The 23,323-nt window shown below is 40.2% G+C and overlaps 1 protein-coding gene across 4 annotated transcripts in view; it reads right to left on the bottom strand.

Moving 5' to 3' along the window:
- The window catches only part of trappc9 (trafficking protein particle complex subunit 9), a 218,848-nt gene that overhangs the window by 136,015 nt on the left and 59,510 nt on the right, over window positions 1-23,323 (bottom strand). For all 4 annotated transcript variants that reach the window (XM_071499579.1, XM_071499580.1, XM_071499581.1 and 1 more), the window contains 2 exons: window positions 18,610-18,762; window positions 6,139-6,257 (listed from right to left, as the gene is read on the bottom strand). In XM_071499579.1, the coding sequence (XP_071355680.1) occupies window positions 6,139-6,257; window positions 18,610-18,762 (272 nt within the window). The remainder of the gene's footprint in view (window positions 1-6,138; window positions 6,258-18,609; window positions 18,763-23,323) is intronic.

Here is a 23,323-nt window from a genome sequence, read left to right as displayed (position 1 = left end):
TCAGCAGTGTGATCCAATTTTCCTTTTCGCCAGCATGTTTAAGGTTAATATCTTGGCACATATACAGTGATTTATGTTTACCAGCTATCTAAAAACAAATAAAACCTTGTTGAAATTATGACACAGCAACTTTGTGTTGTGTTATCCAACACAATAGACAAGAAAGAATCAGTTGCATCAAACTGAGACGAGCATTATCACCAAACTATAGTTTCTCTGAGCTCTTCTCACTCTTTCAGCCTCTTTTAAGTAATTATTGGAACTAATTGTTCCATAGCAGCAGGCAGCAGGTTTTTGTAAAAAAAAAAAAAAAAAAAATTAAAAAAACCTCTGATGAAGCCACTGTATGCTAGCTAACTAAACACAGTTTAGTTTCCATTAAAAGAAGGGGGCGGCCAAAACAGAGCAAAAAGAAGAGTTAATTTTTTTATATCCTCCAGGTAATCAGACACCAAACTCCTTAGAAATTGCTAATATCACTTTATGTCTGCTGGATCCGTAAATAGGCAACTGTTTGCAAAGAATTATCAATTTCATAAGGTTATAATACGTCAGATGTTGCGTCAGCTTGGTCCACCAACCCCCCAGTAGTAAAAAAAGAAAACCTAGAAACTAAAATTACATTCCTGCTCATCATATAAAATATTAACCATTTGTGTGAAATTTTGTCATAACTGCTGTGTAAAGTCTTGAGTAATGGTTAAAAAGTGTTTGTGAGGTCACTGTGACATTGACCTTTGACCACCAACAAAATATGTTGATGTCAATATGATGTCAATAATAATAATAATCAGTCATTGATAATAATGAAATATCACCCAGCCCAAATGTCCAGTAAAAGTACCTGTTGCTCAGTTTTCAGGGGTACACTCTAACCACCTGAAAGAACTCACTCTGAGAGACACTGTTGGAGACAGTATTGCTGTGTCCCCTGAAGTAATATCTTACAAATGACAACCTGAGATGGGACTATTTCATTTCATATTTGGCTGAGTTAAGAGGTCCACCTCATACAGAGCACTGTGCCCTCCAAGACCCCTCATGCTGGCAGGTGGAAGCACAGTAACAGCCTCCTCTCTCTTAGACTGTTCGCCCAAAAGGAGCACACACATCTATGCTCTATCAGCAATCCCTGCATTGCAATAACATGGCATTATGAAGAGGAAAGTAAAATTGCACTCGATGCAGCTTAGCAGAAGCCTATACATTTGGTGTTTTGAAGATAATCACTGGCTGTGTCTGAGGGGTCTGCCGATTTCAGTATCATAGCTTAACTCAAAATGCCCTCGATGACATCTGTCCAGAGAAGATAGGTTCACAGGGAGGCTAAGTGAATGAGCAGGAGTGCACTCCGGCCAGCTTTACAGTGACTCATGGGCAATCACAAAGGTGGGATTACTGCATCCCCTTCTTTTCTCTTACTCCCAGTCTGTCACTCAAGTTACCCATCACATAAATCCTGAGCAGATGGAAGTTGGGGGTCCAAATCCTCATAAAACTCATCTCTACAGCTGCTTCTGCTTCAGTCAAATGCACATACACTCCAATCACTATCACAGTAGAACTGTAGATGTAGCAAAGACACTCCTTGCAGACACAATCAAATCAGAACAGAGCTTGACAAGATGATGTGCTCCCACTGAGGACAGGCAGGTGGAATGAGACATACGGCTGCAGTGATGAGGTGAGAGGAGTAATTGGCGGTGTCAAAGGAACCAAGTTGTGGAAGTGCCCTGACTCTCCTAGGGGGATGAGTCATTGAAAATGTGTAAATAATCGGCAAAACCAACACGTCTAAGCATCCAGACCTCCTTCACCTGCTGTGGATCCATCCCACCCTGACAGAATACACATTTTTCAAGCCCACAGGCATTCGCAATTTGGTGGGAGGATTGAAAAACGGGCGCTAAGATTGAGCGATGAGAGGTCAGCGAGATAAACATGTTGACTCCTCCTGTGCTGATTACAGATCAGTCTTGATGGATTGCACCTACTCATAGTCTGCAAGCTGAAGTATACATGCCAATAAATACCCCTGCCAGAATAGCACATAGATACTCATAGATCACACAAAACAAGGGGAAGAAACTATACATGGGAAGAAAGTAGGCAGAGATTCAAAAGAAAACTGAGCAGTAAGGATTAGTCTAATTTTGTTTAGGTGGTCAAAAATAGCCGAATTCACACTTAATTGGCCCACCTAAGATTTGGATATGCAGGGAACACCCTGCTGTACTGCCAGCCAGTTTGGCCTGAAGGTTTTCAATTTCCTGTGCATCTGTCTATCCATCCTCCCAGCCAAAAACTGTTTATTAAAAGCTAATACAAATTCTCTCTCATTCTATCACACACACACGCACACACACACACTCACACAGAGACAAATCAAGATCAACATAACACTAGCAGCACGCCTGTTCAAAAAGTACTCTAACATATGCAGAGACAGAGCTCAACATATCAGTACTTCCTGTTATAAATTGAATCAGGAAGGTCAGAACGCTGTCTGAGAATGAAGCTTCCATATTGTGACAAACTTTTCCCTCATTGGCTTTGCTGCTGCTCCGTCTACCAACTGAGAGAGAAGGGACGAGTAAAATGATAAAGGAAATAATGGAAGAAAGGCCATAGCCCAAGCAGCCTTCCAGGAACAACCATATCACTAGACAAACATGTCAATATGGGATGGTTCTGTAAACAGAAAAATTATGGTAAATGCCAGAGCTTTTGGCTAGCTGGTTAGCATGCTAACTTCAGTAAAAGAAAAGATGTGATAAAGACAAGAGTTAACATTGGCATTGCTTTTCACCTCTGGAGACAGCTTTTGGTGAGTAAAGGAATAAAGTTCAATGCTGAACTCAAAATGTTTCTTCTAGACTGGTAAGTAAACAGCTGCTAAAGGTAACGCTGGCTATGTAGCAATAGCAAAACTTATAAATAGCTCCTTCAAAGTTAAGAAAAGATTGTGGTTACATCTACTATAAAGAAAGGCCTGTGAAGGGACACACACTCTGGTGTCCTGTGTGAAAATCTGACATTCTACACTGCCAGCTCCCACACTGACCTTGACACCTTCAATCAACACTCACAAGTACGCATTCGAGGCTTCAAGGGAGACGCTTCTTGTTAACTTTGTACGGGGTGACACGTTGCCGAACTGTGTTGTGTTTGCATTGCTTCGCTTTGCGTTGCTGGTGGTGGAAGTTGGGAGAAGTTCAACTTTTCAAGCAGAAGCATAGGCGCGAGCCAATCAAATCATGTGTATTCAGTGTGTTCCAGCACAGGCACTAGTAACATATATACAGGTCCTGTCTGGCATTCAACATCAAAATGGAGGGGAGGGTGATTGTGTTCTCTGTGGCCAGAGTTTATATATATACCAGAGAAATCAAGTCTGGAGGGAGGTGGCAGAGGAAGTTTGGCATCTGGTTATGGAATTAATTATCTGTACAATATTGCACAAAATAGCATGTCTCTAGCCAGCAATATTGTATGACTGTTGGTGTGTTGTTGCCTTTCAGTTTTGACCAGGTTCATATTGATTCTGCATTTGCATAGACAAACAAAGAGGAGTGAGCATGAAGCCACACAGAGTGACGGCTAAGTCACTGACTGGACAGCCTGGGTGATGTCATCCTGCATCATCAGTACGACATGGAAAAATTAAAGTTGAGATGTTGTTCAAAATGTTACAAAGAACCAGTCTTATATCAGTTAAAACATTTTTCAAATTGTTTGATTCTCTATAGACAAACAACAGCTACTTTAAAATGTTGCATAACTTTGCTTGGATTTATGTTGAACAATGTTGCGTCAACATGCGTCACATGCTCGCTGTGCGCTTTGGGTGTGAGTCAAACTGCCGAGAACAATACAGCAAATAACGAAGATGAGTCATGCAGCTGGACATAATAAATTTAGTACACAAGCCAATCACTGCACAGGTTTTTGTTGAGCAGACAAGGAAATGAATCACCCTGGTGTCTTCTATATGTCTAACAGTTCGTCTACAAAACAAAAGGAGAAAGAGCTCAGGTCCTTAGAAACCTGCTTGAAGACTGACTTCTAGCTAGACAAGAGTCCTTATGTAATTGGTTTCACTTTAACCATGGGTCCAACACCATGTTCTGTGATGAAACTCAGAGCTGTCAGTCAAACTATTGCCTCTAATAAGCCATTCCACTGATTAAAATGCTCAGCTTACCTTTTACAAAGGCTGGTTCTTCTTCCCCTTCCTGCATAGGTACTGGATAACGAACAAGCTATGCAATAAATCCAAAGGGAAATTATTGGGGATTTTACCTGTTCCTGAGCTGCATACAAAGGATTTGTTGTGAGTACAGTAGGAATGTAAATTAATACATTACCCCATACACACTGTTACAAGAACCAGAATAATCTTCTTACAGGAGCCAGAAAATCTGATGGCCATCAGGGATAAACACTAATAAATGTGTTCAGATATTATATAAAAAGAGGATCCTTTTACCTCAGAGTTTCCTTTCAGTTGTTCTTCACTGTCAACTATATTAATAAACAACTAAACTATATTTTTGAGACGTTCATCATCAAAAACATCAATGTTTGTTGTTCACTGCAGGATAAAGCTTGACTGATGTTATTTTACATCATAATTAAATACTGAATCCAACATCCAGTGTGCACAATTTTACAGAAGGTTTTCAGACTTTTGTCAACTGCTTTTTCATTTTTTCATAGTCACTTCTAATTCTCACTTTCATTTTCCCACTGTTAAAACCTTTAAATGTAAGCATCACTCCACTGTTGATTTACACCCAGACCATGAAAAGTTACGGTTACACTTCAAACTGTCAAATGGCTAGAGTTAGGGGACGGTTAGGATGAGGGCTGGTAAAACAGTTGAACTGCTGAATATCAACTAATAATCTTCTGAAATGTTACAAATACTCTGTAAAGTGTTACCAACCAGTGTTATGCAGCTATAATTCAAATGAATTCAGTTTAGATTTTAATTTGTTTTTTTATAGAGTAGGGTTCAAACACTGATAATGTTTTATTATTTGATTCAATTATGTACACGTGTAGATGTTATTTTGTTTATTTTGATATAAACAGTTTTGTGCAGTATAGCTGTTCTGATTCTTATCCATCACATAATACGATCTGACCGGTCACAGATTATACTGTAGTAAGACAACAACTCCAAACATACAGTCAGAGTCATAAAGAACTATTGTATTATTATTTCTCAAAGTTATAATCAGTCTAATATATTTTTGCTCTTTCTACGCAAAGTTGTCAGTGACTAAGCGGTTTTTGACCATGAACGGGAACCATTCTCCTGTGCTTTCTGTACCATTACTCATCATCCTGTCAAAGTTTTTCAAAGAAAGTCAGAGTCGACTTTGTTTGGCAGCACATCTGAACATCACACATCAATGTAGTTTTCTCTCCTGATGATTCACAGAGAAGAGAAAGGGGTTCCTCTGGTTTTTAAAGGTAAGACAAAGCAGCCACCACACTCGCAGGTGGTGCGGCCGCTGTGCTACAGATGACCCTCAGCAGGTAGGCTCGGTCAGCCCGCCCATCTCTATCTCCTCTCTAACCCTCAGTCATCCACAGGTCCTCAACAAAACCTTCTCCCCTGCTGGTCAGCTCAATCTTGAGCGTTCTCATTCTGCCTGTCTTCATCTCGCCTCTTTTCCTTCCTTGCCAAACTATTTATTTTTCTCCTTTGTTCTCTTCACAGTTTCACACAAAAACCCTGTAAACAATTTCTTCTTATTTCCAAGGAGGGACACTAGTCAAATTAACCCAGCATTCTTTCAATAAGAGTATCCTAAAAGCTGGAGTTTGGTGATAAGTAATGCTACAGTTTTACCTTAGGAAAACTAACACTTGGACACACTGTACACATTCTGATGCAGAGAGATACAGAGTCAGAGTGAGAGGGTCAAACATCCCAACCTGAGATCTTCATTATCTGCAGAAAAGGTGCAGTAAGACTGCACCAGGTTGAAAATGCATTTTCCCTAAAGCTATGCTACAAGCCAGGAAACACAAACAAAAGAAAAAAACTGCTTGCATCTTGATCCAGGACTGAACAAAACAATAGGGCTTGTTTTTATGCACTTTGCAGAAGCTTTTGTTGCTCACCTTAATATGGCTGTACTCCGCTTTGCCAGACTCACTGCTGACAGGCTTGTTCTCGGGCCTGGGTTTGAGGACTTGGCGCAGAGGACTGGAGATTGGCAGGCCTGTCACACTGATCCCATCTGAAAAGACATTGTGGCATCACACAGTCAGCAAAAAAACAACAAAGCACAAAGACATGGCTATCATTAACAGTAGCTGGCAGAGCATCACAGCAAACAGCCTCGCAGTGCGAGATATCAACAGTCTGTGACGCATTACAATGTTTTACAAGAGCTATTTTGTGATTAATTGTTTTAATTACATTTTTAATATATTCACTTTGCTTCATCTACCTTGTGCTTAGTTGGTGATTTCCAACATTTCCCAGAAGAACCATGTTCCTCACAATTACTTAATGATCCCCACAAAACAGGTAAACAGGCCCAGACTTGTTGCAAAGCCGATTCTCTAATGTAAAATCACACCCCTTCTGACTGACTGCGTCCTGGAGAGAGATATTGCTATCTATTTTGAACAACTTTCACAGCTCCTCTCTTTGTATAATTGCTGAATGTCACTGGAAAATGACATTTTGACATCATGTCTGAACTGAACTGCAAAATGCACAGTGCAAACTGTTTTTTTTCTTGTAGTGTTTTCATGTGTTAGCTTGTTTTTTTTTTCGCTAATCTATGGCAGTGATACATTAAACTGACCATTAGCTGGACTCCGCCCCTGAACAACGATTTTCCAATCATAGCTTAGCAATCATGACTCAGCACAGATGGCAAACTTTAGATCTCTCAAAAACCTGTGAAGGGTTTGTTTGTTTTCTCCCTTTACAAAACCCCAAACCAGCAAAAGAAATGGATTAGACAACAGCTGTATTTGAAATCACATACTCCATATGTAATGGACACCGGATAGTTCACTCAATAGTGAGCAGTAATCTGAGATTTCTGATGTGTTTTTATCATCATTTTGTATCATCACCGACAGATGATGATGCAACCGTAATTTTGGATCTGTAAAATGTGGAGCAGTGCATTGTAGGATAGTTAGCATAAAGTGCTCCACCGTTAACGTTACACTGTCAATCTTTTGAGGGCATTATATAGTCAATCAAGTTAAACACTCAGAGTTCGGAAGGTCAAATAAATTGGTAAACAGTGAAAATCGTGCACTATATATTAAATAGGGAGATTTCAGAGACATCCAGTGTTTTTATCTGCTCAAGTGTAAGCTGCAAATGTTAGCATGTCTGGCTAACAAGCTTAGTGTCTACAGTAGTAACCTTGAGTTCATTTCAAAGGCAAGGGGCAGGTCATTAGTGAATTAGATGATAATGTAGGGTTACAGGTTACACTAGAAAAATATCTGCTCAGGACTGGAACACCTACAGCATAAGAGCTCAGGTGACTCCAGCCAGTGTTAACCTGCACACTGGTCATTTATTCCTCATGCTCAAATCTGTTCCTTTCCAAAATGTAAGTAAATGAAAAAATAGCATCATATTGTATATGTAGTCATTATGTGCACATTTAATATTTAAGACCCTTTCACTGGCATTCCAGCTGACAAAACAAGTCAGCTGGAAACTAAATTTTTAACCACTCACAATGTTTTACCATTAGCTGATGTGAGCTAAAGTTAACAACAGAAATCATTTCAGCTGACAAAATCAAATTTAATTTAATCAAAATTAGCTAGAAATGAGCTTCTGTGTAAAACCAAAGACCCATTGTTAAAAAAAGAAATACTACAAACTTTAAATGATAAATCTTCAACCACAGCTTGAGAGAGGCAAAGCAACAGTTATTAAAGAAGACGAGGCTTAGCAAACAACTCAATTGAAAGTTTAGATACACAATTAAATAAACATCAGTCAAAACTGATGCTCTCCCTTCATAACAGTTATAATGTTCATAGAGACACTGATCCAACCTTTGTGGTCAGTTTGGAGGCTGGAGTTTGTGGTGCTGTTGAATTATATTGTGTTATATTAAGAGGTGGATATAAATTTCTATAAATGTAAAAACAAATACAGTATATGCAACACATGCCTACCTGATAACCAACACAATGTACTTATTATATCAGTGTACTTTATCTCAATATACTGTGGTCACTTTATTTTGTATATGATTCTTGTTTGTTCTTGTTTTTAATATTTAAGAAGGATTAAAAAAAATCTGAGGTCACAGGGCTCGTGGCTCAACTAACCATAAGAATAATTTTGCATTCATGACCTTGAGAGAAGCAGTGTGGACACTGGAGCAGCTGCACTATCAGCAGCTGTGTTAGGCTTCACCACAGGGGCTGCTGCTTTCGACCCACTCAGACAATACTCAAAAATGACGCCCAGAGCCCACGCTCTGACGTCAAACGAATCATATCGCTCTCTGACGTCAGTGGGATCCAAAGCCCTGCAATTTCCCCTAAGAGGAGGGAAATTACCAGCCTTTGTAGCAGCTCAAGCATTTGGGTTGATGATAGACAGGCAGATTCACAGACATTCAGAACAGCAAGATTGGTAAAATAGAACCAACTGGGAAAGTATTTCTGTTAAAAAGAAAAAGATTGATGTGCGTGGAACGACTACATTCCTGTGCTGCTGGAATTAATGCTGTGAAACTGTGGATTATGCAAAATTTACCATGACAACAGGTAAATCCAGAGGAAGGTTGAGTTTGTATTTGCAGCAGGAACAGCAAACTTGAGAGGACCAGAAAACAGAGAGGCTTTCAACTAAAATAATAAATGATTAAAGCAGGGAAATTAAAAACAAAGATGTGTCTCCATAAGGTAAAATCAAGAAAAGCATAGACTCTACTCATTTCTTTATATTAAATCTACCCAATTTCTTTTGGGTACTACAAGCAGGAACAAAGGTCCAGAAATTCAAAGGTCAGCAGAGCAAAGACTGACAGATTTTCTTCTTGAATTCTTCTTTTACGAAATACACAACAGCAGTCCACTTGAATACACAGATGTTTAAGGCCCTGCCTATCTCTGTGTGTCTCCAATTATAATCCATCTCAAATAAAGACAAACAAAGATATTATACATCATCATCCTTATTCAAAAATAGTAGTAACAAAAATAATGCTGTATGGCCTTGGTTAGTGGTTTGGTGGGAAGCAGCAGTCACACCTTTGTCCCAGATTTCTGGTTAATGAGTAAAGGTTTCACCACATTTGTAAATTATTCCTATTTTCCTTTGGGACAACCCAAAGTCACAGTGTTCAGTGCTGTTAGACCCCTTACGATGAAAACATGGTGTCCACATGGTGAGAAATATCATGGGTGAAATAATCAGTCAATGCCATGACTGTTTATTTCCACCTACAGTGAACCAACGGCAGTCTCATAAAAACAGATTCAGACAGTCAGGGATTCATACATCATATAACCTAAGGAACCAATCCTGTCAACTTGTGGGGGCAGGGGGCGGGGCTAAATAAAACAGAAACCTTGTCAGTACAAAGAGCGAGAGTTTGGATTGGCAAAATCACTAACACTGTGTCAGTCACTGCCAGTTACAAGCTAACAAACAGCATAAACAAAAAATGCTAACTGGTCTGATACATCTGCTAGTCGCTCATTTTGATGACAACAGACTCATGTCAGTATGGGTCTGACTAAGGCTCAAATATGTGGCTGAGTCTGATGTTTTCTCTAACACTAACCATCTTGATTCGCTCTCCTCTTTCACCTGTCAACAGACACAAGTAGCAATGATGGGCGGGGCACAAGGCCTGATCCAGAATTTCTCAATACGAAGTACGCGTAGATGTGCTTCCAGCCCCGGTTTTTCTTTTTTTTCACTTTTTATGTGGGAAAACCGTGTTAAACAAAATATTAATCACAGCAGAGAATCTTTTCAGAGTTTAAAACATGTCTGCAGAGGAACCTTAAGGGGCTTCAAATGTGTGAAGCTTGTCATTATTGATTGTCACTGCTCTGGTGAGAACAGTCTCCTATTGCTATTGCCTCATTTTCTATATCTTGTGGTTAAACAGATTAGATTTACATCCAGACATGGACTCAAGGTGGCAGAAAAGGAAAGACCCCAAAATACAGTCAACTCCTTTCGACTTTTAGGGCCTGCATCCTCTTTTATGGTACGCGGCGTGTTTCAGGCGGTAACCGTGACTTGCCGTGTCCTGTGGCACAGAGACTGTGTGAGTAATGGCTGGCATGATTAACAATGGCATCGCTCACAATCATCCCCTCCTTTACACCCTCCCTCCAATCAGTATCTGTCTAGTTCTCTGTCGAACGGCCCCAGGGAGGATCGGGTGAACTCAGCGTTTCTCAGCACAAGACTGGGAGTGTCACTTCTGAAATAATTGTAAAATTGTTAGCGCAGATCTGAAGGTTCATCAGATACTGTTGATCTCTGCACTGTCAATTGTTCTCACATTTACAAGCCTTTTTTTCCTGGTAGATACAGTAGATACATCTAATAAATAGGGAAGCTATGACCTGTTACAGTCTAAACATTAAAACCCCCCTTCAATATCCTGTTAAGGGGAGAGACTCAAACCAAACACAGCTCGGCCGGAGCTTCATTTGACAAGTAAAGATGAACAACTCGATTTTTCATAACTGTGAGTAAAACCACTCTGACAGATACTGCAGCTTTGTGTTATTACTGGACATCAAATACACCATTAATCCAATTCAAACAATGACAAAAAAGATATTATAGTACAATCGTACAGCATCTCATTTAAACACACACTGTTATTCTGAGCTGACACGCAACACTGAATCTGCAAGAACATCATTATGCTTCTTTCTGTCTTGCGGAGAGAGGGGGGAGAGGAATGCGGCAACGTGATGAGCAGAAATCTGTTAGGTAATATACATAGATCTGAACAAATGATTACTATCATTACTGAAAGCCACCCCAGTCGGTGTGGACGCTCCATTTAAGTCAGAGGGAAATCATCTACAAACAGCTGCTTTAGTTTTAACATCAGTAACAAATGCATGGCATGCTGGGATTATCATGGTGTTTTACTTGAGTCGACTTAACAACAGCCCTTAATTTTCTCGCGCAGGCTTTTTCATTTCATAGCGACCAGTATATACTGCCCCTTGACTTCATAACATGCAGGCCTTGGTAGTTCCACACAAGGTCTGAGCCCATTTCCACACACAAAAACATAGTAATCATGAGACCTGATGAGCACTCATCTGTTACACAATGTGTCTGGTTCTGTCGTCGTTTGCTTTTAATCATTCTGTTCATTAGATTTATTGAGGTTTCTGTAGGTTGCACTCATATCTTTGGTCAGCTCCGGTGGACATTACTGCTCATGATTGCTGCTTAGTTCTCCTTTTTATTTCCAACAATCCGGAAAACTGGAACAGGAGGAGCAATGCTTCCTTTTCTTCAAGAGCTGGGTATAATTAGAAAATTTTGTGAAAATACAGTAAATGTAAGGAAACAATGCATTTTGTGATACCTTACTTTTCTCCTACAAAACTTGTTTTCATTTGACCAGTGAATCCAAATACCTCAACTGTTACACATTGTCTAAACAGAAACAGCTATACTTGATACCTTCGAAACTTTGTAATGCATCCTCCATCCAAATAAGGGTCAATCCTACTTGAGGGTTGTGGTAATTCACCTGGAGCTGTTTGATAAGTGCCAGAAGCCCCAGATGAACAACAATGTGCCCTTCAGTAGTAGTTATAACAATATTACTTCAGCTAGCTGCCTCACAACTTTCCATACTCAAAACAAAACAAAACAAACACATGCTCTCACTCAAGCCACTCCTTCACCTACAGAGATGATTTGGCGGTTGAACTGATCAAGGGTCAGTTAAATGCTACAACCGCTCTGTGCACCTTCTGTTTGTAGTGAAACTATTGGAGCTACATTTCCTTCCATTTCAATGGACAGCGAGAATGATGACATATTTTGGTATAATTTCAGCTGCCATTTTTACAGAAGACAGACACAGTGAGAGGCTATTTCTTGTACAAAACCAAAAGTCTGCCTGGACAGTCTCTCCTGGAAGGTATTCATAATGTTGCACTCAGCTGTTCACGTGTAACATGACAAAACATGGTGGCAATGGAACATTTCAAGCCTCACTGTCTCACTAGCTTTCGCAGTATAGTGTTTATTTATCCAGTGATTTCCAGTCTGTTTGCTTGTTGTTACAGTCAGGTGGTGAACCATTCATACAGCCAACAGGTACTCCTAGATACTCCATTCAACAATGACCAAACACAACCGGAACTAATACTGACGCTGCCACCAAGTACACCACTCATCCTGACAGGAAGTGCCTAACGCTGGCATCGAGATCGTAAATATAGATGGGGAAAGTGCAGAGCACTGCAAGCTAAGCTAAAACTAAATCCACACTGGTCAACACTACCCAGCAAGTAAAGGTGATGGACTATGCATTTATATAAATAAAGCATGATGCATGGACAGTTATTGAGACCTACTGCTCTGCTGCTATCAAGTACCCTATTATTAAGTATTAGCCCTTCTACCTTTTCAACAAGCTGTATATGAGTTCTCTGCATGAAAGACCTAAGTGCTGCTATTAGCAAGCCACAAACAGTGCACCGTGATGGGGCCTTCACTGTTGCTCAACCTGAATTTCATCTGACAGAAATCTGGACCATGTTCACACCAACATTGCTGAGGCCAAAAAAATATTCTCCCTCCCCATCTATCCTTGTTCTTACTACCCAAACACACCCCTGCCGTTAAAAATGTGAAACCTCTAAGTTCCAGTATCAGTTCCATCTCACAGAATGGGTGTGGTTTTTACTCAAGCACTTGATGAATAGTAAGTCCATCTCCTACTTCTGATCCTCAAAGCACTCAGCAAAGGTATCCAGGCCATCTCTGCCGACCACCACTGCCTCCCTCACTGATGAGCCCAATAATTTCTACCTTTCCATACCTGGTGATCTGTGTGGACTCACATTGGTCACAACCAAAAAAGTACAGAGGTTTGATACCCAGCTCTTCTGACATAACCAGACTCAAGACATTTAGAGCAGCAGATGCAAAAGCTTTCAAGAAAAGGCTGAAGGTTGAACAGTAGCTTTGTTGTTACACTTGACAACAGAGAGAAGCAAAATGGAAATCTAACATGAATATGTCATAGGTTATTACTTTAAAAAGTATTCTTAGGGGCTAAGCCTGCTGGTGCAAGTTTAAAGTTAGGTAACTAAAAACCAACTACACAAGTAGGACAGAAGTGCGTTGTCTCAGTGATGTCGACTGAGGACAAACACTAAGAAAACACTAAGACAGCACCTCCCTGACCTTTACTAATTTCAACAGAGCATCTGAATATCCTTTAATTCATGTTGTTAGTTGGTATAATGTGTTTCTTGTGCCTCTTCACTCTGTTTCAGACTCAGGCATTTACGGTGGTACAAGGTGCAGTCTTCAAAGAACAACCACATCATTAATGTGGGCGGTAGTGCCACAATTAGGTACAACAATCCACACCATTTAACACGATAAAGCTCGCTGTAAGTCAAGGCCCATTAGTCCTGAGTGATGACATCACTCTCATCTGATCCTGAGTTATGGTGTCGTGGTCTCGAGCCGGACTCAAAGCAAGGGATACACTCGTCTGCGAATAAATCAGTGAGGCTCGGCTTGTTTTGAATGTTCCCTCTGCGCTGTTTTCTGTGGCCTCGTCCGATTTGCCCTCAGCTGAGACACAGAGGATGTGAAGTGCAGTTCTGTCAGGCGACATCACCGTTAAAGCTGACGGATTGACTTTCATCACAATGTGTGTATAAATACAGACTGATCAATAAACAGCATATTAGTGTAGTTTAAAAACCACCGATGATACATTATGACACTCTCAATATCCTGACAGGTGTGAATCTGGTACGAGCTAATTCAGTACAGCATGACAAACAGTGGAAGCCAAACCTTAGTCATTTGAGGGCTACAGTTATATTTAATAGTTATATAAATAGAGAAGTGCTGATGTTGACACAATGTACCAGCAGCATACATGACAGATTCTGACACACACTGCAGAAGCTGTGAGTTATCATCTATCCTGAGGCTGTGGAGCTGGAAAAAAAGAGAAGGTGTGAAAGAGTGACAGAGAGACAGAAGAGGAGTGCATATGTAGACTTTTTCACCAGGGTAAGGTGAAGAAAATTCATTCATATTTATCCATATGTTCACGATCATCTTCGGAAACGTCGCGGCAGTGGAAGGTGAAGTTATGTTTTTATTGTTTTTTAACACTATTGTCATTCAGCCCTGATTTTACTGACCCTCCCTGTGAGAACAAGGACAATGAATAGGCTATTTATCATTTCATCAGATTTCAGCTGAATGTCCATGAAACAAGGAGGCAAAAATCATAAAGGCTCTAAGTGCAGTATTATCAAATTTCAATATCTTGCTAAGATTGAATTAGTTTATGTAATCATTGTGCACAAAGGAGGCAACAGACTTATCTGATGTTAGTATTTATTGTTGTTATCATGTTAAAATTAAAATAGTTGAATAGTTAAAAAAATTAAATAGTTTCCCATTCTGGAGAATCTACATATTTCCTTTCTTGTCAAGAGTTAGATGAAGCTACAGTCACATAGCAATTAGCTTAGCTTAGAATAAAGACTGGAAGCAGGGAACACGCAGCCTGGTTCAGTCCAATTCTACTAGTTGGGAAGTGATATCTCATTGGTATCTCTTGTTTAATCCGTAAACCAAAAGAAATGTAAAAATGACAAATGTAGTTTTAGTGTTGTTAAATAAGCAAATCAACTACTGGCTTCATATTAATATTATTATATTAATAATATATTAATATTAATACAATATTTTCCATTATTCTTTTTTTAAAGACAATTTGTCCATTTCTCTGGCAGCTCTTCCCTGGAGATAAAGCAGTTATTTTTCATTGTCCCTTAACAGCTTCTCAGACTTTCTATGGGTGACTGTGGCTCAGGAGGAAGAGCGAGTGATCCACCAGTCGTAGGGTTGGTGGCTCCCACTGTTCATATGTCAAAGTGTCACTGAGCACGACACGGACCCTAAAATGCTGTAAATGGTCAGACCAAGCGCCTTGCATGTTAGCTTGCTGTCATTGGTGTGTGTGTGTGTGTGTGTGTGAGAATGGTTGAAAAAGAGGCAAATTGTAATCACTTTGGATAAAAGTGCTATTTAAATGCAGTCCACTTAATGTCCACTTATTTACTTGTTGCTGTAAAGAAACACAAGCAATTTCACACCAGATGGAACCCAGTGGCACAAAATGCAAAGTTTAGCACACAGAAGTTTTAGCGGAGTAACTGTATCCTGAGAGTGGGACACATTCAAACAATGCATTAATGCACTAAGTGGTGTCAAAACATGATAACGATGTAAAAAGGCTGTAGTGAACCCTGTGCTTAGGCTGCTCAGTGCACTGAAACTGAACAACTACGTCCATCATTCTTCCACATTTGTTTTTGTGCCCTTAAGAGTAGTGCTTTATATATATATATATATATATATATATATATATATATATATATATATATATATACACACTAGAAGACAACCAATTAGTGTCATTTTGAACATGCCACAATAGAGCAGCAGGGCACATCGTTCCACAAAGTCTCCTCAGAAGATTATCATAGGCACTGAAAACATAAACAGACCTGAGACAATCAGTACTCCCCATCTGATTTCACTACAGTAGAAACTCGACACAAATATAGAACAGTTTTTATAAAGACCAAATGAAAAGCTTGCAACAGATCCATTTAACTTAAGTTTTCGGGACTATTGTAAATTCTTGATTAATTGTTCCTAATTATTTCTTATTATTAATTAATTTTTCCAGCTGTTCTAATCCAATTCTCTGCAAGAAGCATGCTGAACTGTTCCTGTGCCACAGGCTGATGACCAACTGGTCCATGCATCACAAAAAGACAGATGCTCAGTTACCAAGACAAAGAAATGTCTCCATGTCTCTAATTATACAATGTGGCTGTGTTGAAATTTACACGCGCCCATATGTGATTGCTCATGAACCAGTTGTGCCTAAAACAATCAGTTGGTTTAAACAGAAAAGATATCAGAAACTGTCAGTCTTCTGGCACAGTAGAATAAAAACAAAGCTGAACCACTGGCTTTATGTATATATATTAACACAACATTATTAATGTGATTTCATAAATGTATTAGAGCGCTAGATAGCATCAAATGGTGTTTGGCAAAAAACTGCATCCCATAATGTCGCCATAATAACTGCATTCAGAGCTGCTGTTTAGACGGAGCCATGTCTTATCTCCTTCATTCAGGGCCCCAATTATTGCTCAGCTAATTAAAACACTGAAACAGTATCGTTTAAATGACCTCATGAGAAGAGCGGCGCCGGTGCTGAGACAAACACGCTGCATTGTATGTGTTTACTTTCCCAGGCATCAAGCAGAGTCTCTGTGGTGCAGAAGCTGGTCCATATTGATCGCTTCCTAATATTCATCCGCCCATAGAGTCTGTGGTCTGAGGTTCAACTATCTGACGGAGGAGATGGAGATGGAGAGGTCAGGAGCGAGACAGGAAAGAAAAGAGGCTGAGCGTGAACTAAGAGAGCGACTGGAGAAGGCACGCAATGAATGAGCCTCGAAGGTCGGGGAGAAGGTCAGACTTTTTTTTTTTTTAAACAGGGAGTAAGAATTACAAGAGAGGAAATCCGACAGTTGAAGTGAGGAAGCCAGAAGCTGGGAGGGAAATGGAGGTGTAGAGACCTCCAGACCTTTCTCCTATTACTGCTGAATCTTAAATAAGGCAGCCTAGAATCCCTGGAACAGAGAGAGCTCCGTGTTCAGGTGCATATCAACACTCATTTCTGCATCCAACACAGACACAGCTTCAGCTGGGCCGATCTAATATAATGCACCATAGGGTTGTAACTGATGATCACTATTGGTTATTCTCTCAATTATTTATTTCTAATCATATAGTAACTGCTTGTTCAATAAAATGTTAGAAAATATTGAAAAAAATTTCAGTCCAAGATGATGTTTTAAGTCATTTAACAAAAATGATATTTCACAAAGAAAGGAGTTTGTTCTCTAATTTGAGAAAACCATCAAATGTCAATCAAATGTTTCAGTGCCAGTCAACTAAAAGACAAATGGAGGAAAATAGCTCTATGGAAAAAAAATATGGATATGGCATACAATACATTTAGAACCTCTCACCGACTTGTTCCTGCTCATGTCGGTTAAAACGATTTCTCCAACGCATGTGTTCAACAAACCCTGTCCAACAAACATTACTCTGTGTTCACTCGACGTGACGCTGGCTATATGGATGACACAGATGCAAAACCACTGAGCCCAAGGCTCAACTATGTTTTAGTTTTAAAATGCATAATTTTTACTATGTTTACACTTGGCGTCCATTACTCCAGAGACTTATGGAAACACTGCTGGCCCCATTTTAGTTTGAAAACTCCGGGGTTGTGTTGAATTCTGCACGGGCAGAATCTGAGACATTTGGAAACAATGCCTCGCCTTCTGTTTGGGGCTTATCAGTCACGACTACTACACAGTGGTGAATGCAGCATGGATAGCGACCAAAGATTACACCACCAATTTGTTTAATCACAGTCACTCTCTCTGTATCATCTTGGTTGTTTGGTTTTGCATAACTTGCAATAATTTGTAGTAATTTCTAAAGATGTATGAGAGGTAAAAGAAGAGAAAGAGAGATTTGATTTTCATCACATCAGCTTCACTCTGTGGTTGGCATTTTTTCAGCAACACTCATTCAATACATTCAAATAAGTGATTATCAATTAATTGTGTCTGCCACTGCATTCAGATTCACAGCCTCGTCCTCAGTTTACTGTCCACTCTGAAACAAAACATCTTGCTGCTGTTTCACATTAAAAGTATTCACCTGCCAAAACATAGACCTAGACATTTTTTATTGTGAAGCAGTGACAGGAGACAAAATGTGTTCGTCACCATGGTTACCACTGGTCGTGATCGTCAGCAGATTATTTTTAATTTTTGTGAACAACTACTCCTAACCCTAACCTGAGTTTGTTTGGCTGCACATAAACAGATACACTAGTTGCTGTTCTGTTGTGTTTGCTGTATATTACACTGCACTTGGCAAAACCACTAGTGACCATAAGTGATCCAAAGCCAAACACAACTGAAATCTTAAGGACAACTTTCAATGGGTTAAATCATGATCTAATATAAAGTTTTTATTTTTACTTTGCAGTTTAATTGGTATTTATGACTGAAGGCTTAATATTGAGTACTGATATAACAACCTGAACCTATATTGTTATTACTGTATTATCTGTGTTTCACCTGTAAAGTAGACAGAGAAAAGTTCAGAGTTTGTTGAGGGCTACAGTCTCCACACGTTCAACAAGCTCAGCAGGTTTACGCTGACAGATGCTGCCGGCTCCGTCTTCACTGAGGTTAAAATTGGAATCTGTGTCATCTCACCGTCATTGAGGTCCTGCAGCAGGTTCTCCTGACCAGAGAAGTCCAGCTTGACTTTGATGTTGACGGTCAGTGTCACAGCCTGGCCCGACTTCAGAGGCAGGTGAGACAGTGGCTCATCCAGCTCCCAGCTCAGAAACTCCCCAAAAACTTTCTCTGCACAGACACAACAGAGACAGAGAACAGAATTAGACAACACATAACAAAGCATTTCTGTGCATGATTAACCCTCCGAGCCCCACTTTAAGACTTTTCATACCTCTGTGTTTTGCTTTATGAGGTTGTCGTGTAAAGGTTTCACCAAGTGCTACACAGATTCAGAATCAGCACAACCTTAGCTGTTTCCACATGTCACTCATTCAAGACTTCTGTACACTGTATTAGGGGATAGAAGCCCATTTAAAAAAAAAAAAAAAAAAAAAACAGAAAACAACAAAAAAATGGACCTTGAATGTGTCCTTATTTTATAGATGAAAACCATAATACAGAAAGTTTCAATACAGAAGGTTGCACACATTTGTTTGGATTGTGTTACAGGTGATTTAAAGTTTCTATCTTCATCTGTTCATTAGTTATGCTCATTCTTCTGAGCAGTATTCATGGGCGTATTTTTCCTTCTCCTTGAAAACTCAAGCCTCTGCTCCACGAAACATACTGGCCATATGTTTCTGTCTTTTTTTCTGTCACTACAATTTAATTAGACTTCTCCTCTCTTTGAACTAAGAATAATATAGCAATGCTCCTGTTTAGTCTGGGCATACAATCAACTAACAGCCAAGCCTCTGAATCAGACACTCCGACGGGCTGTGACAGACCCCACTCTAGACATCACGAGCCAAGGTGGCAGTTGAGAATCGATCGTTAAACTTACAGAAAGAAATCAGCGATGCGCCAGGCAAAGAAAGGGAGTTTCAACATCTGAAGTTCATCTGCTGTGGTCTTATTCAGTTGATGAGTTCGTAAACTTGTAGCATTCCCCCGTTAGTTCAGTGAGCCAAATTCAAGTGAGCCAAAATGCATCACTATAAACCATGTGAAAACGTTCACTCCGTTTTTTGGTCAGATTGTCTGGCGGGAGCAGGAAAGTAAACACAGGAAGAAGCTCATGCTTTCTGGACTGTCACCCTGGATGATACAGCGATGACTGTGACATCCTGCGCAACATAGATCAGCATCAGAAATTAAATTTCTTCATAGCTCTAACATGTATCTGGGCATTTAACCTACATACTGTCCGACACCAGAACGCTGGCTGGCTTCAGTACATTGTCATAATGATGAACAGATTCTAACCCCACAAGGACGCGCTGCTGTAAGACGTTTGAGAAGCATGGAGCGGATGTTGAGGATGTACAATGACATGCTAATCATCACGTCTAACGGTCCAGCTCAAACTTCTGAGTTCACCTGCTAGGGGAGTCGGATCAAGTTCAAAACACCAAAAACAAGCTACTCCAGAGTTCATTTGGGACCAGTCCGAAACCACCTCCCTGAAGCAATTGTTTTGGGTCGATTAAGTGGGATTACTGTTTTCACACCTGCCCAAACCAATCACACCAAGGGGGAAAATGAACCAGGGTTTGATTTAACTAGACTAAAAAGCACAGGTGTGAAAGTACCCTAAGACTATCCAAATCTTCTGACCCCCATGGACTAACAGAGGCTTTTTGGAAAGCCCTGATTCTCTGGTGTATTGTGAAAAAAACAGCACGTCTGTAGCTCAAACCATCACGGAGTAATGACGCTCTAAAAACAACCTGATATTTGGGAGCGTGTACCTTCTGGGAAAAAACCTGGAAACAAATCAACTGTTTTAACATTTGTGGATGCAAATATTTTTGGACAAAGAAAAGAGAGAGACACTGCTGTGTATGTAGCCACCCAAAGGCAAGTTGCACATGTAAGCATGCTGCAGAAAAATTCACTTTGAGTTGCTGGTTGTGTAGTCTGTGCCAAAAGAGGTGAGAAGAAAAAGAGCCAAAGACCTGAATATACCTGCTGCAGATTGCACATTACAAAGAAGTCCAGTGCTACTGTGATGCGTCTTAAGCATTTTGCTTTCTGGTGCAACAAAGCTGCTGATTGGCCTCCTACCTATGAGTACCGCTGGTGCCCGTCACTAGGCCTGATGCTCTACTTTATGTCTCCAACTCCTTCTACCTGAGACGAATGACTCAGCTGCATCCACTTATGCCGGGAGCGTCAGATGACTGATACATCACCTGAATAAAGCATGTGTTCTGTCTGTGCAGGTGAGCCACTCCTGCTCTTACGGACTGCAGGAACAGCAAGCAGGCTGATTTTAACAGACGCACAGCAGAAGGGTTGAAGCAAGCTCGCGGTAAGGACAACAGTTTACACGTCCCTGCTCGATTCATAACCAAAGCCTTTACAGTCCTCTAAAAGGATGTGAATGCAGGCAGCATTAAATAAAGATTTTCTGAATAACACTCCACTTTAAATATTCATAAACTCAGAGTCTTTGCAGTGAATTAAAGAGTGGGGGAAATGGGGAAATGACTTTAAAGAAAGGGAATTGGAAAGAAAAAAATGAGCAGCAACAGCAGACCTTGTAATTCAACAGGTAGACAGCCAGGATGGTGGATGACGTCACTGCCATTACACTGCTAAACTATGAGTCACAAGAAATGCCAGCCACAATGACTGTCAGGAAGTGTTTCATGCTTTATTTTAAGTATTGATCAGAGGCATTCCTGTTTTTGAGAGCACAACATGGAGAGCATGAGAGTGCTACTTCTCAGCAGAAATGAAACACTGTCCAGAACACACAGCTTTTAATCATCTCTGGCTCTGACTCCCCTGCTTTTCTTTTCTCCCTCAGTAATGCACCTGCAGGAAAATGAAGTATAATAAGCACCAACCAGGATGCATCAGGACCTGTCAGGGAAAGTGAACAAAGGACTGCGTAACTTTGAATCAACACAAAGCGACAGATAAAGTCAAAAAATATTTAGTGACCAAATGGTGCTGGGTGTTGCCAACTGAGTTAGTCAATAGGTCACCAGAAGGCATGAATGAGCATAAATGTGGAGTCAGAACTAAAGAGAAACATCTGTCACACCCACAGATATACACTCAATTCAGCCGAATACATCAGTCCTGTAATAAATTAATGAAGATTGTAATGTTCAGTTGGTTGTTGAACTGTGTTGCATTATATTGATGTTTGTAATATTCCATCCACACCACATATATCAGACTAAATAACAGAAACACCTCTCTATATATTCTGTTGTAATCTATAGAAAAAGTGAGTGAGTGGACCTTGAGTTTTAGAGTGTTTTGTCACACAATGACTGATACTTCCCACTCTTTCGTAGCAAAACCCAATCATTGCACTTCATGACACAGGGTTTCCCACAGCCTATTGTAGCAAAGTGGCAATGCCTGAAGGACAAAATTACTGCACTTTTATGATTCAGCCTTCAGAGAAGATCAGAGGCATTATACACTGAATGATCAATTAAATACGGCAGTGATGAGGACCATTTTAAATCTAACTCGGTCACAAGAGGAGATACTTCAGGATCTGTCTGATGCAGCTCAGGAAATTACACTGATTGACTGATTTCATATGTTGCAATGTCAGGAAGGAGGACTAAGGGTCTAAATGCTCGAAATGACAATGCTAACCTGCTGATGCTTATGAGATACTACTTAGCATGTTTACAATCTTAGCAGGCCAACATTTGCTCATTAAACACAACATTAAACACAAAGCGGAGTGAGGACCAATGTGATTAGTTTTCCAAATATTAAACAAATTAAAAATCTGACCTGATGATGGTGCGAGGTGAAACAGCTGGGATCACCAAGATTATCACAATTCATCCTGAGGGAACATGACTGCCTGTATTAACTTTTGTACCAATCCAAAAGGACGATGTCGAGATATTTCACGGGATAAGTGAGTTTGACAGTAACTTTTCCCTGCAGGCAGAGCTAGATTAATACACAATTGGTCCCAAAGTGAGTGTGATTCATCCACGAAAACCTGCACACAATCTCATGACAATCTAATCTATTTCTCAAGATATTTCAGCCCGACCCAACGCAGTGGACTGACTGACACTGCCGTCCCTGGAGCCACTCTGCTACCAGACTCAAACAGAGTCAAAAAGAGTTGGGTTAAGTTCAGACAAGTGGTCACATGAGTTACAAACCAGCTGGAATATGTGAGGAAAAGCATGACACACAGACTAAGGAGGTCTGCTGGACAAACACCAGGCTGAAGTTTGATAAATCACCAGCTGGACACCTAGTTTACACAACAGTCTTCAGTTCAGTGAAGCTGGAGTTAGTCTGAAGTTGGGAGATGATGTATTCATGCATTGCAGTGCTTATGTAATAATAGAAGTTAATAATATCACAAAAGTTTGCCCTGCTCTACATATGCATTACAAAAAAAACAAACCAGAGAGATGCTGGCTCTAATAAGAGGAATTGTTAGTTCACATTTCTGAGATGCGAGGGAAGACTAAAAAGCAAGTCTGATGCTCAACTCAGGTCAACAGTGTAGAAGCAGGGAAAATAACAACCACACTGCAGGAAAGGAGGAGAGATTTCCGGTATAAAACTGCCTCACTCCATGGCAGACAACCCTCGCACCACAAATAAACAACCATCCTGAGGAAACTGATGCAGTCAAATGAGAAAGTCGGACTGCACACAGGCACAGCCAGCTCTGCTTATGGCA

This window comes from Trachinotus anak, unplaced genomic scaffold (genome assembly GCF_046630095.1).
Source record: "Trachinotus anak isolate AG129_WGS33_773 ecotype Australia unplaced genomic scaffold, CSIRO_AGI_Tana_v1 ptg000016l, whole genome shotgun sequence".
NCBI classification, from domain to species: domain Eukaryota; kingdom Metazoa; phylum Chordata; class Actinopteri; order Carangiformes; family Carangidae; genus Trachinotus; species Trachinotus anak.
The sequence above is the reverse complement of the archived record's forward strand: the minus strand, read 5'-3'. Positions and strand labels throughout refer to the sequence as shown.